The sequence below is a fragment of the Macrobrachium rosenbergii genome, chromosome 21, assembly GCF_040412425.1.
Source record: "Macrobrachium rosenbergii isolate ZJJX-2024 chromosome 21, ASM4041242v1, whole genome shotgun sequence".
In the NCBI taxonomy this organism is placed as follows: Eukaryota; Metazoa; Arthropoda; class Malacostraca; order Decapoda; family Palaemonidae; genus Macrobrachium; species Macrobrachium rosenbergii.
This window is the reverse complement of record NC_089761.1, coordinates 60,734,999-60,749,194: the sequence shown is the minus strand read 5'-3', so window position 1 is coordinate 60,749,194 and position 14,196 is coordinate 60,734,999. Positions and strand designations below refer to the sequence as shown.

The 14,196-nt window shown below is 39.3% G+C and overlaps 1 protein-coding gene across 1 annotated transcript in view; it reads left to right on the top strand.

Annotated features, from left to right (window-relative positions):
* Window positions 1–14,196, top strand: part of LOC136850228 (palmitoyltransferase ZDHHC16) — a 173,367-nt gene that overhangs the window by 76,758 nt on the left and 82,413 nt on the right. The window contains exon 7 of the mRNA XM_067123867.1: window positions 10,425–10,546. Coding sequence (XP_066979968.1) covers window positions 10,425–10,546 — 122 coding nt within the window. The remainder of the gene's footprint in view (window positions 1–10,424; window positions 10,547–14,196) is intronic.

The window sequence follows — 14,196 nt, the reverse complement described above, 5'->3', positions numbered from 1 at the left end:
TTAACTATTATTTTAGGAGATAAAGGTATATTCTTAGCTTGTTTTTGTTCCTTCTTCATATCCTTTGTCCTTGGTGTAACCGGTGTTGCTCTAATAATAGTTGGTTTTTTGTTTTGGGTGGTGTTCTCTCCAAAGGTCTCTTTTCATCTTTATAATTTCCCGCCCTTCACAACTTTCCTCTGTTACTTCTATAGTAGTATCTTCTTGAGCTCCTAATTGCAACAACATTCCAAATGAATTTGATAAAATGTTATCCATATCCTTTGTGCTTGTTTCTTGATTCTTTACCATAGTAGTTTTTTCTGTAAAGCATTAATTTCTTGAGATTTATTTAACTGCATTTTATTACTTCTATCTGTATGTGTTTTTGTTTCATTGTTGGTTTTTGTTATCGAAGAATATGTAAGTTTCTTAGCAGGATCTTGAATTCCTCTCACTTTCAGTTCTAATTTAGCCTCTTTTATAGACATCCTTGTTCTTTCTTGTAACATTTTTAATTCCGAATTGTATATGTAGTACATGCATTCTTTGGATCTTGCATGATGATTCTGCCCATGGTTCATTGCACTTCCATTGTGTGGTATGTTCAGACCCACAGTAAGTGCATACCAGTTCATTTCTACAATATTTCTTTGTGTGATCATACTTACTGCAATTTTGACACTGTATTGGCTTTGGCACATAAGGCCTTAACTCTCTGTTTTGGTCTAAAATTTTTATTTTTTGTGGTAGGTCTTCACCCTAAAATTTTATATTTGCTATTTTTAATAACTGTTTACTGCTTTTTTTACTTGGTACAACATATACCTCAAAATCCAGGCCCTAACAGTATCTTTTTGAGAGAGTTTACAGTAAACCCCGGTGTTCGCATTCTCACGATTCGCGGACTCATGTATTCGTGGATTTCTCTGTGGAACATATCTACCCATTATTTGCGGAAAATTTGCCCATTCACAGTATTTTTCACTGCGAAATATTCACTAATTACTGTATTTTCATATAATTTTCATGACTAAATGCACTTTTTGTAATAAAACTATTAAAATACTCAGGTATAAGCATTTTTAGAGGGTTTTTCTTCTGTTTACACTATCAAAACAGGCAGCTCTAAGTGTCTTTAGAGGGGTTTTAAGTATTCGCAGATTTTAGCTATTTGCGGGGGGCGGCAGTTACTGTAATAGCATTTTCTTTTCGATTGGTTCATTGTTATTTTCAGGAAGTACAATGGTACTCTAAATGCTGTTCATAGTTCATAGTATGTGTTTTTTCACTTTTACGTTAATGTTATTTATATTTTTTGAAGGCAAATACTCTTCAGACTGACTTTTTGTCGTGACTTCTGTAAGCCAAGTCTTCTGCTTTATTTGTTTGAATAACATTTCTGCCATTGGATGCCTATTTAACAAATAATTTTCTAATTTTAAAGCTGAAATATTTTGGTCAGCTTCCATGGTTAGAAACCTTGACCAACTTCTACTCCCAAAGAGGGAGCTACCTTTGGGACATTGCCCACAAGTCCTTGGACACTCTTTCCTTGGGACCTGTGGTGGCTGCTCAACAAGTGATGTAGGTAAGTTCACACTTTGAGCATCCATTCTATTTTTCTATCATTTTATAGAAGCAAACCCACTCCTTCCTCTAGCAAGGGGAGAAAGGAGACCCTGACAATAAGAGAAACCCAATAAGTACTCATATTTTCCTTACTGTCACCGACTTTTAAATTCATCTTAGCCTATTTTCATATGAGGTTACGTTTCCCTCACTCATTCGAAAAGGCCCAGAAGTCTGACAATTGATCATGCAGTTCCTATGCTCCAATCAGTGTGTCAGAGGCACCGTACTCTTCCTCGCTCTATCAGCCAGAAAGAGAAACCCAGATGTGGCGAACTCCAATCAGTTCAGAGACACTCAGATTCCTCCCTCCAACAAGTGAATCTTCCTATGTAAAGGACTGAGGGTTTGTATATCGTGGGAACAAATCACAAATTTTTAAAGTACTTTGTATTTTTCCTAATTATACAAACCTGGGGTCCTTTACATTACACTTCATGCCCACCTCATGCCACCCCTCAGTCTGATACCTGGGCTGAAAGGCAAATTGGAATGTTTACATCTGGGCAGGCCGACCAGACGGTAGTTAACTGCCTAACCACCTTTTTTGAAAGTGTAACGGCCGTTTCCAGCTTCATTGAAAGTAATTCCTAATGTAAAGGACCTCAGGTTTGTATAGTTAGGAAAAATTTTTAAGTCCCAGTTAAGGTTTTAATTTTAACCTTTTGTAATTGGTAGTTTATTTCGTGTGTGAAAGCTGAAAACCCGGCTTTTCTTGCTAACACATGGCCAGCATTAAGTCGTAATCACAGGGTGTTAGTTGTGAAGATTGCAAATTGTTTTATAAATATGTCATTTCAATTAGGTGTTTTAACTAAAGAAATTTCCACAATTTATCATTAATATAAGAAATCCTTCCAAATTATATGATGTCTACCTAGATCAGATTAAGTGAGAATAACTTAGACTAGATAAATAGTGGATGTTGTCTGTAGCCTATAACCTAGGATTACATATTCTTAAGAGTGAGGTAAATAACCTGGATTAGGTAGTAACCTAAATTAGAGTAAGTAAGAACCTTTTATGAAATATCCTATTATGGGCCTAAGCAGTAGCTTAGACCAAGGACCTTAGGATTAGATAATAGCAATAATCTGGGCAAGATAAAATGGTAGCCTAGCCATAAGGCGACTTATTAGTAAAATTTTTATTTTTTATATAGCCTATACAGAACACTTAAGTATGATCTAAATAATCTGGATTAAGCAGTACCTTATATTGGGTTAAGTGATAACCCTTTACAAAACATCCCATCATTGGGCTAAGCTTTACCTTAGACCAGGTAGCCTAGGGCTAGATGAACCAGTAATCTTGGCTAGATGTAATGGTAGCCTAGCTTTAAGGCTACATATTATAGTAATTTTGTTTTGTGTAACCCATACCCATAAGTGTTAACTTAATGACCTGGATTAGGCAGGATCCTAGATAAGAGTAAGTAAGAACCCTTTAAGAAATATCCTATCATTGGCCTAGGTAATAACTGAGACCAGGTAGCCTGGGATTAGATAAAAACAGTAATCTGGGCTAGACAAAATGGTAGCCTAGCTATAAGGATACTCATTAGTGAGTTTCTCTTTCATATAGCCTAAACTTTATGAGTGATCTAAAAGTCTGGATTAGGCAATACCCTACACTAGGTTAAGTGAGAACATTTTAAGTAATATCCTATTATTGGCCTAAGTTGTAACTTAGACCAGGTGGCCTGGGATTAGATAAAAACAATAATCTGGGCTAGACAAAATGGTAGCATAGCTATAAGGTTACATATTAGTGAGTTTTTGTTTTATATAACTTATACATTTAAGAGTGATCTAAATAATCTGGATTAGGCAATATCCTATAATAAATTAAGTGAGAATATTTTAAGAAATAAACTATTATTGGCGTAAGCAGTAGTTTAGACCAAATGGCCTAGTATTAGATATAAACAGTAACCTAGGCTAGATAAAATGGTAACCTAGTTTTACTGCTCGGTAGCATATTTGTAAGGCTACATATTAGTGGGGTTCTTGTGTAGCCTGTACCCTTAAAGGTGATCTAAACCTAGACCAGGCAGTAGCCTAGCTAGATTAAGTAGGAACTCCTTTAAGGAACATCCTATTATTAGCCTAAAACAGTAGTTTAGATTAAATAAAGCAGTGGCCAAATATCAGACAAAAAAGTAGTCTCGGCCAGGTAAAACAGTAGGCTAGATTATAAGAGGGTTCTTTCCTGTATAATTTATATCCTTAAGTGTGATTTAAATAAGGCTAAACTAGGCAGTGGCCCAGAATAGGTTACGCAAGAACCCTTTAGGAAATCCTCTATTCTTAGCGTAAAAGTAGGTTATGCTAGAAGCATTAACCCAAGCCATATAGAACAATAGCCTGGGTTAGATAAACAAATTACAGTAGTTTTATAGCAGTTAGCCTGAATGCCATGACTTTCAAAAATTAAATTTCATATAGCCCTTGCAAAAGGACGAACAGTGTATAGTAATACAGCTATATACTGGTGTCAAAATTAACCTAAATCATAGTGTGTTTAAGCTAATATAGATGTTCAACACATAACAGTTTGGTAAATAAAATATATTACAGCTACACACTTGTAATCAAGTTAGTCTGTAATATTGAATATACTATCCATATAAGGATTACATACAATTGGTACTAACTAGTTTCTAACAAAAACTTTTTTATATCACTACAGGGCCGCCATTATGCACGGCATTTAGGTCAAGTGTTCCACAGCAAATTGCTCAGTTCTCTTTTTACTAGTGGGTACAGCCCACACTACCTGCCATGAGCATAGTCCTTGCAAAAAACAAGGAAAATTTGGTTGGTTACTAGATATGTGCAAAATTTGTAATGCTCCTGGCAGCAAGTTTTAAGGGTGAAACAGCTCATTTTAAACTGTCTTGATGGGTCCTAGGGTGAGGAAGGGGGAGATTATATCTTTCCGGCAGAACATCCGCAGCAGATATTTAACCATTTTTCAGAACAAGATCCATGTTTGGGCCAAAACCCAGACACATCAATCCTGGATACCCCCCAGGTTAACCTCGCTGAGGAAGTGGAGGAATCTTTACTTTTGGGTGACATCCCTATTAATGGACATAAAGTGGACATTGCCACTGAAACGGCCCTGCTGAACTCTGAAGGATCAGGGGCACAAATTTCAGCTAATCATGGGAGAAACTTTACAGAAGGAAATCTATTCCTCATGCAGCTATCAGATGCTGAAGAGGATCTTCCCCACAAAAGGGATACTAGGATCCACCTAATCCCGACTTAAATGACTACTGTACATTCTCGGAGGGGTGTAGTAATTCCCCCAGGATTTCTGCCCTTTGGTTAACAGGCAGTCACAGTTCAGTTGTTGAAGCTCAGTAAGATTACATAAGCTCCCCCAAAAAGGGATACACAGTTTGCAACATTTGATAAATTCAGTAAGGAAACTGTGAGCAGCATCAAAGATGTCCTTGCCACAGAACGGCAATAAGGGACATGATACATGATTCCGAAAAGGAAATTAGGTCAGTCCTGTACACCCCTAGGTGTAAAAATACTTCATCCTGCAACCAAAAAGTGAGAGTGGATACAAATTCTGCCCAAACAGAATCTTATTGTTAGAATTCTGACTGGAAACAACAAAATGGCCAGCTCGGACTACAAAACTTCAGATCAAAAGATAATAGCGGCTCCAATATTCACCCCTGATGACACTGATAATCCTTGGCAAGATGCCTTAATGTGCATTTTCTCTCCCGATGGTAAGTATCTAATTAATTAGAGAAAAACCATGATCAAAGTTGTACATGTAGATTTAGAGACAGTACAGCATTCCTTAATACAGAATGGCACCAGGTACCACCTTCAGCAGACATTGAAAAACCACCAAAAGAAATGGTTCTCCTACCTGTCTTTATAGCATTAAAAGCTATAGAAGATACCCTTTACCAGGTCAACGGAAGGTGGATCTGTACTGGTATTTTGGATAAGACCCAAATTTCTCACTGAGTAACCCCAGCCTTCTGTCCCCTCACTTTTAAAGTAATTAATCAAGTGAAGGCAGATTTTCAGAATTTTGCAGCGACTAGAAAACGAGAGATGATGTAGGATTAAATTCATTTGCCCAGTCTCTAATAATTCCACCAAGGAATGAGCAACACTTCAACTCCCTTTTGAAAGGAAAAAGCTCCCTGTAGATATAGCTACTCAATAGTTTGGGACCACTATGAGAAGAATCTCAGGGGGGACAGCCTCGGCAGAATTTCATGCTAGGATCCGCCTCCTTAGTTTTATAGCCTCTACCATCTTGCTGGAAGTGGCCACCAAAAGACTTCCAGAAGATTTCAGAACAATTTTTGCTGTTGTAGCCAAAAGTCTAATGAGAACCCTGTGGGAAACACTATATGACATTCGCCCCAATGTGACTTCATTATTACAGTCTGACCCCTTCTGTAAGGACCTGTTTGAGGAGTCTGTTGTGGCTCAACTTAATGTGCAAGTCCATAACAGAACTGTACAGTGTACGCTCTCCTGGGAAAAGGGGGATTCAGGAAACAAAAAACCCGAAACTTCCCTTTACCCAACCCAAAAGAGGCTCGCTGTGACCAAAAATCGTATAAGCCTTCAGTCACCCCCAAAAGTTTCCCTCAGAAATAGGTAGGTGGTCAGAAGGGACAACTCTCTACAAAGGGACAACAACAGCAGCAAGGACATCTTTTTCACAGGGTCCAAAGACACTCCTACAGGGGAAAAGGAAAAGCAATGCCTGGAATGCCTGTCAAGGTCAAAGGCAGAGGAAGAGGTGGATTAGGAATGGTATGGTCGGGGGTCGGCTTCGACAACACCACAGGCAATGGAAGTCTTCCCCTTGGGGACACAGCATTATTTTCAAGAGGCTGGGGTGGAAATGGTCTCATCCCCCCCTCATTTAAAGGGAGTCCTCCAAAACCAGACCCCTCTCTGGAAAATTACATGCAGAAGGCCCTGTTAAAGGGAACCATAGAGAAACATGCTTATATTTGCCACCAAGCACATCTCTTTTGTGTCCCCAAAAAGGATTCCTTCAAGGAAGAGTGATCCTCAGCCTATCAACATTGAACAAGCTTACTGTTTGCCAGAAGTTTCGGACGACTACTGTTGCCCAAGTATGTTCAGTCATTCTGCAAGGGACCTGGACAGCTTTATAGATCTGAAAGACACATAATGGCATGTCCCTGTTGCTGTTCCCTTCCACCCCTTCCTAGGATTCCAGATAGGGAAGGATACGTACAGGTTCAAAGTCATGCCCTTGGGCTAAACATTGGCCCCAAGAACTTTTACAAAATTAGCAACGGTAGTTGTTCGAAAACTCAGACAAAAAGGATTACAACTCATAAACCACCTAGACGACTGGTCAATCTGGGGCCCCACAAGAAAAGAGTATTTAAGAAACCTGAAAGCAGTGGTCAACAGACTTCAGTCAAAAGGTTTTATAATAAATTGGAAAAAATCCCACCTCATGCCCAGCAGATGTTTTCAGTGGCTGGGACTGTGTTTGGATACTCTTCATGGCCAGTTGTCTCTCCCCTCAATGTCAAAACAGAATAAGGAAAGACCTCAACACATTCCTTGCACAGCCCAGAGTTTCCAGATGGCAATTAGAATGTACGATGGGCCTGCTGCAGTTCGCATCAGTAATAGATCCAATACTCAGATTGCAACTAAAAAATGTGAACAAATTCTGACTATCGCATACAAGAAAAAAGGTGCAGGACCGACCCCATCAAAAGAATAAAAAAGTTGGGGAGATACTTCGGCCTTGGACCCGGAAGGAGTCTGGCGAAACAGGTCATGCTGACTCCGTCTGTATTAGTGACAGTACATATAGATGCCTCGTTGACGGGTTGGGGAGGACATTGGAATGATCGTTAGGTGGCAGGGAGGTGGTCAGCTACTCTGAGGAATTGTCATATCAATTTCCTGGAGCTGATGGCTGTCTTTTTGTCTCTCAAAAACTCAAACCTGTAAAGAGACACACATTTTGTTGGTTCTAGACAATGTGACTGCAATGTCCTGCATCAAGAGGCTGGGATCACGTTCACCTCCTATCAGTATGGTAATGCTAGCCATCCTTCAGATGGCGCAAGCAAGGAAGTGGTACTTGTCTGCAGTTCTCCTCACAGGGTCTCTCAATGTAATAGCAGACTCTCTGTCAAGGAAAATGACAGCCTCAACTGAGTGGATGTTGGACAACCACTCTTTTCAAACAATAGCCAACATGCTTCCACAACCAGAAGTGGACCTGTTTGCCATGTATGAGAATCACAAACTTTTAGTGTATGTGTCTCTGAACTTGGACAATCAAGCAAAAGCAAGAGATGCCTTCCTAGAAGACTGGAATAAATGGAAGACAATACTGTATACCTTTTTCCTCGATTGTCCCAGATTTTGAAGGTTTTGAGCAAGTTTCTAACCTTCTAAGGAACAGCTTAATTAACAGCCTCAAATTGGGTAAACAGGCATTGGTTCCTATTACTCCAACAGCTGGCAAAGAGATCAATTCCACTACTGTCTACTGTTATATCCCAGACAGTAGGAGGGAAAGTTGTCTACGCATCCTCCTTTCTGAGCTGAGACCTTCAGGTGTGGATTTTTGTAAACATTGTCTACTGTGAAAATTACTCACCCAACATTGTTGGTACCTAGTGCAAAAACTACGGACATAATCTGTCCAATAATACCAGTCTATATGGAAGATATGGTTAGATTATATCCATGCTGAGAACCCAGTTGAGATCCCTATGAAACACTTTTAAATTTTCTCATATACCTTTTTGAAGACAAATGCCTTGCTGTTACAACAATCCTGGCACACAAGGCTGCATCAACAGAACCCTTGTTTTATGGATTCGGTATTGACTCAAGTATAGAAATTGTCACTTCCCTTCTCCGGTCTTGTGCACTACAAAGACCCGCTTCCAAAAGGCTTCCAATTACTTGGTCCTTGAACAAGGTGCTTAGACTTCTGTCAACTCCTCAATTCAGCGGACCCAATACAACCACAACCCATGCTGCAAAAAGTGATCTTCTTGATTGCTCTAGCATCAGGAGCTCGTATTAGTGAACTAGGCTCTCTTAGATAGGGGATGATACATTATACAAACAGCTGACCAATCAGTTATTATTGTCCCCTGGCCCATTATTCCTTGCCAAGAATGAGAATCCTTTAAGAAGGAAACCCCCTGTTTTGATAAGAAAACTCAGTTTAGCAGACAAGACATGCTTACTTCAAGCATTTGAGGTTTACCTAGAGATCACAGCAAATATCCCATATGGTCCAATTTTCCTACACCCCAGCACAAACAAACCACTCTCTCTACAAGGGCTGAGAACAATTTTAGTACCCCTCATTAAAAAGGCAAATCCACACACCTTTCCTAGGTTACATGATAATAGGAAAGTAAGTGCATACGTTGTTGGCCTTCTTCAGAAATGTCTCTTTCGAAGAAGTCTCCAAATGTACAGGGTGGTCATCAGAGACAGTATTCTTAAAACATTATTGCCATGAGTTTGAACAAATTTGGCTACACTGTGTGTCAGTAGGTAGTACGGTTAGTCCTGACCCCACAGGTGCTACAGCGGAAAACCAGGGGTCTTTCTGATGGGTGGGTATGCTAACTATCGCTGGGGGAAGGTGTGACAATACTGCAACCAAACCCAGTATGCTTAGGTAAGCCACTGTAGAACCATATCCTTAAACATAAGTTCGTGTTTAGTTTCTTGTTCTTTGTTACCAAAATCTAATGGGTATTTGGAATAAAGAATGGGTCTTGAAACTTGTGGCTTGACCTGGGATCAGAAATGTTTTTTCTTTGGGTTGTTGGGATTAAAATTTTTGAGAGCTTAAACCTTTTTGTCACCTGTCAATTTCTTTTGTAACACTCCTTGAGGACGAAACAAGCGACTAAGCTATCAAAAAACAGATTTTGACATAGAGAAAACCTATTTTTGGTAGTCGCTGAGTCCTTTAAACCCTCCCACTTCCCTGATGAAAAGGCATGTGATTTGGGCTAGGGATCATCCTGCATTGACCAACAGAAAGTATTGGCTTCTTGGTCTCTTACCATGCGCATTAATCACTTCCTCTTCTTGCAGGTTTGGCAAAGGAAAGAACCAGGGTACAGCTTCATTGTAAGATAATGGAAAGAGCTCTCTTATCTTTAAGTCCATTACATACTCCATTATGCGTTATAGTGTTTATCATTACGACACAATATCTGGCTATGAGACCAACTAAAAGAGAATTCTTTGATATTAGTTTGGTCACCATGGAACTTTGACAAACCCATGGAAGGTAACTCCTTGAGGACTCAACAGCACTACCAAAAATAGGTTTTTCTGATGTCAAAACCTGTTTTTTAACAGATCCCTTAAATTGAGGTCCACACTATCTATAAGTACAATAATTGACTAGTGATGAAAAAATATGATTTTTTTGGAAACCCCTTACTTCTTCATACAGTTTCCAGTCCCCAGCCCTGTTTGTTTCTTGCAGTTCAGGGCTGAGTCAGTAAATAAGGAAACTGTCAGCTGGCTGAGACTGTGTGATCCAGCAAATGTGCAATGCGGTATTTCCTTTCTTTTGAAGGGGGACTGAGACTTCTTGGATAATTTCATGGCACTTGTAAAGTCTAATTATAAGTTCAGTAATGGTTTTGTATGAGAAAATAAATTTTTTTCAGTGGATGGAAAAAAATGTTTTTTTGCATGTACTGCCTCATTATAACCGTTTTTTTCCACAAGAATTTCCTTATTTTGGCATGGAAACTTTTTTAATTTCAGGAGTGTTTTTCTCTCTTGGTGGACTGGCTTCTTGGCATAGTCGCTTAATTTCCCGTGGAGAGACAAGTATTGAAGCCCACATCAACAAAAAGGAAACAGAACGTCTTGCCAAAATTAACCAGGTTTGTTTGCTGTGCTAAATGTGAGATAATTTTTATGTAAACTTTATGTAGTCTTTGCATTATCCTTTCATTTTCTTTTTCATGTGGAGTGATGTATTGTCAGTTATTTATTTGCTGTAGATCATTCATTCCTTATGTCCTCCTTGTGAAAGACACACCTAGTCACATTGAAGAATTTGCTGAAGGTAAACATTAAAGGCATTCATTCTTTGATGGACTTGGAAGTTTGTTTCATAAAGCATCCTTTTCTAATTTCAGACTGCATTTGTTGAAATATTTATTTAATGTTTTATGATACACAGATTATGTAAAGAAGATGGCTGATTATCTTGACAGAAAATTCATATATTTTTTTTTTTGTAGCATATCTAGATATGGATTCAGAGTTATGCAGCTTTGAGCTTGCCCATCACATTAATTTTGTGTAGTACTTTTTTTTCTGATGATACTCTTAAGCATTTTTAATTTCTACTGTTAGGAGAAAAGTACAATCTAGAATGTCTGCATAGGCATAGGAGGTGGGATTTATTTTAGGGGGAACACCAAATTTGCCCAAATTTCAGAAACCCCTCAGAGTTTTTTCAGACTGCAATATATCTGTGTAATAAACACCAAACAGCTATTAAATTATGTACATTAGGTACGAATTTAAAGAAGTTTATCTAAACCATGTAGCTACTATCCTATTCTTCATTCAGTGTGTTCATGCATGCATCTTATGTGTGTTTTAAAAGTACCAAAAATCTCTCAAATACAATAAAATGCAGGGGTAACTTTTAAAATCTTATGCAACTTATAAAGGAGATAGTATCAACAGATTATTTTTACATTATTTTTCATGATATATGGCGTGAATAACAGATCACCAACTACATGTGGAAAAGATATAAAAATACAAATGAAAATCTGTATTACACTGGTACAGTTAGTGTATTTGGGGATAAATTAGGAGGAAATTTTGTCTCACCCCTTTTGTGTGCCAAATACATCCACAGTAGTGTTCATGACTGCCCTGTTGGCATGATCTCTTTCAAGGCAGAGAAGTCCTAATGCTGAGAGCTTATCTTGGTCCATAGTAGATCTAAGGTAGGTTTTGAGTCTTCTCAAGCATGAGAATGACCTCTCTGCTGAACAAGATGTTGCAGGTATAGTTGCCAGGGTTTTTGCCACCTCACTGAAGTGTGGCAAAGTTTCACACAGAGAATTTGACTGGAGATAGTTTACCACTGTATTTGCAGTTTAAACCTCCACGCCTTCCAGATTGTGAAAAATGACGGTTTCAGCCATAAGGATGTCTTGAGCTGCATTGTAGAATTCAGACACTGCCTTGAAACTATCGTCTGCTACTTTACCTAATGCTACAACTGCCAGGGATGTCTGGATACGTGTATCCCTGTTTGCAAATCTTTCTCTCATTTTAGTGAGAACTCTGTCTAGAGCGTCATAGTATACAATCCTGGCTCTCTGATGGTCTGTAAAGGAGATAGATTCTTCAGGAGTCTCTCCTGAGAGAGCTTGCAGCCTAATGGTTGGCTTCTTTTGGCATTTTGTAGTTTCCACCTCAATGTCTGGTGTCATTTCAATTTCATCCCTGCACTTATTGAGGGTTTGCATTGTAGCATCACAAGTGACCTTTGCAGCCATCACATCAACCTCATGGCCCTGCAGGTAGCTAGCCAAGGCATTTGTGTTGGTGAAGACCACGTTTAAAGTGTGCAAGCCAAGGATGAACTGGAAGTCAAGCACAACTTTGGCGGGACCCTTAGCATCCACAGAAGTTTTGGCATCTTTATCCTTGGGCAGCTGTATTAGAGCAAGTAGAATTCTCTCAGACTGTCGCTCCACAGCTTTCACTGCCTCCCATCTGCAGGCCCAGTGTGTCTCACTCAGAGACTTCAACTTGATGTATGGACTGTACGGTGCCGAGTCATCATCTGGAATGTGTACAGAATGGAGAACATTTTCTCGCTTTGGTTATTAAAGATGTGGATGGACTGGACAACTCCTAGTGCATTCCTGATGACAGAATTTTCCTTCATTGTATCTTGTAGTGCAAGGTTGAATGGGTGCCTATGACAGTGGACATGGATAGCCTTAAGTGAGACCTCCTGCACTCTTGTGGCCACACCCTTCTCTTTGCCAGTCATGTTAGATGCCCCATCAAAGCACTGGCCAACTACATCCTCAATTCTCAGCTCCATGTTGTGAAGTACATCCAGTATCAATTTGAAGAGTACCTCTCCCTTTGTAGGCTTTACTTCATAGAAGCCAATGAAGGTTTCTGTTGGCTGACATTGTATATATAGCGCAAACACATGGACACTTGCTCCATGTTGCTGACATCTGCTGTTTCATCCACCATGATGCTGAACTTCCCAGCTTCTTCCACAGCTTTAGATATGTCCTTCAGTACAAGGTCAGATGCAATATTCAAAATCTCATTCTGAATCTTCGGTGACAGCCATTGGTGATGTGCTGCCAGCTGTGAAGTTAATCTCTCGGCAAGCCATGGGGGATGTCTCTACGTTGAAGATGCGGAAGTTCTATCAAGTTTTCATCATTTACATCTGATTGCTGTCCAATGTTGGACCTATCTTCTGAATGCCCTCTTTGGTGAACGTTTTGTTGTCCAGTGTAAAGGATGGACTCTACAATCACTTTGAGATAGGCTCTATTCTTTTGACCATGTCTTTGTGAACACTATCAAGTAGGACCAAAACTGATGTTTCTCGTCTTTTGTTTATCTTCAATGTGATCCATTTTGATATGGCTACACTGTGACTTTTGCTCTGAGCATGCTTTGCCAGTCTTTCAGGCTTTTTGCCCCTTGCTAAATGTGAAGGAATGATCAGAGAGAAACTTCTCACAGGGGAAGCCCACAATTGACTTTGACTTGTGGAAGCTGGTCCAGGGGTATTTCTTGAAGAGGTTTGGGTTGAAGTCTCCTGCTCCCTTTTCATAGGATGTTGTTTCCTGTGATATTCACCCAAAAGAGGTTGATTTGGACCATCTAGTATTTCAGTATTGCTCACTGCAGATTTCTCCTCTGAGCATTCTTCAGTTTCTTGGACAGGACCTTCTGTCTCCTGTGCCTCCCTTGCAGGTGTCTTCACATCTGGCACAGCAGGCGCTGGGATGTGGATCTTATCTTGTTCATCTTCAATATCAACATTAATATCTTGGTCATGAGTGGATTCAGCTGCAGAGAAAGCAGCTTCTGTTTGCTCCCTTTTCTCCCTTGTCTTTGTACCAGTTAACACTCCAAATGATATTTTCCTTTGTTTTGGATCAATCACAGTGTGGAACTTTACTTGAACATTACATTTTCATGAGCTCTTTTCAAGTGTTCACTTTTATAATCGCCTTCAATTTCCTTGCTGCATTTTTAGCATTTAATTAAAAATGATTACCAATATTTTAGTCCAGCATTTTTACAAATATCAATAAAGCATAATTAACCCTTAAACGCCAAAGCCCTGTTTACAAAAATGTCTCCCGTATGCCGGCGGCGTTCGGGAGGTAGCGCTGAAGTGGGAAAAAGTTTTTTAAAAATCACAGCATGCTTAGTTTTTAAGATTAAGAGTTCATTTTTGGCTCCTTTTTCTCATTGCCTGAAGTTTAGTATGCAACCATCAGAAATGAAAAAAATA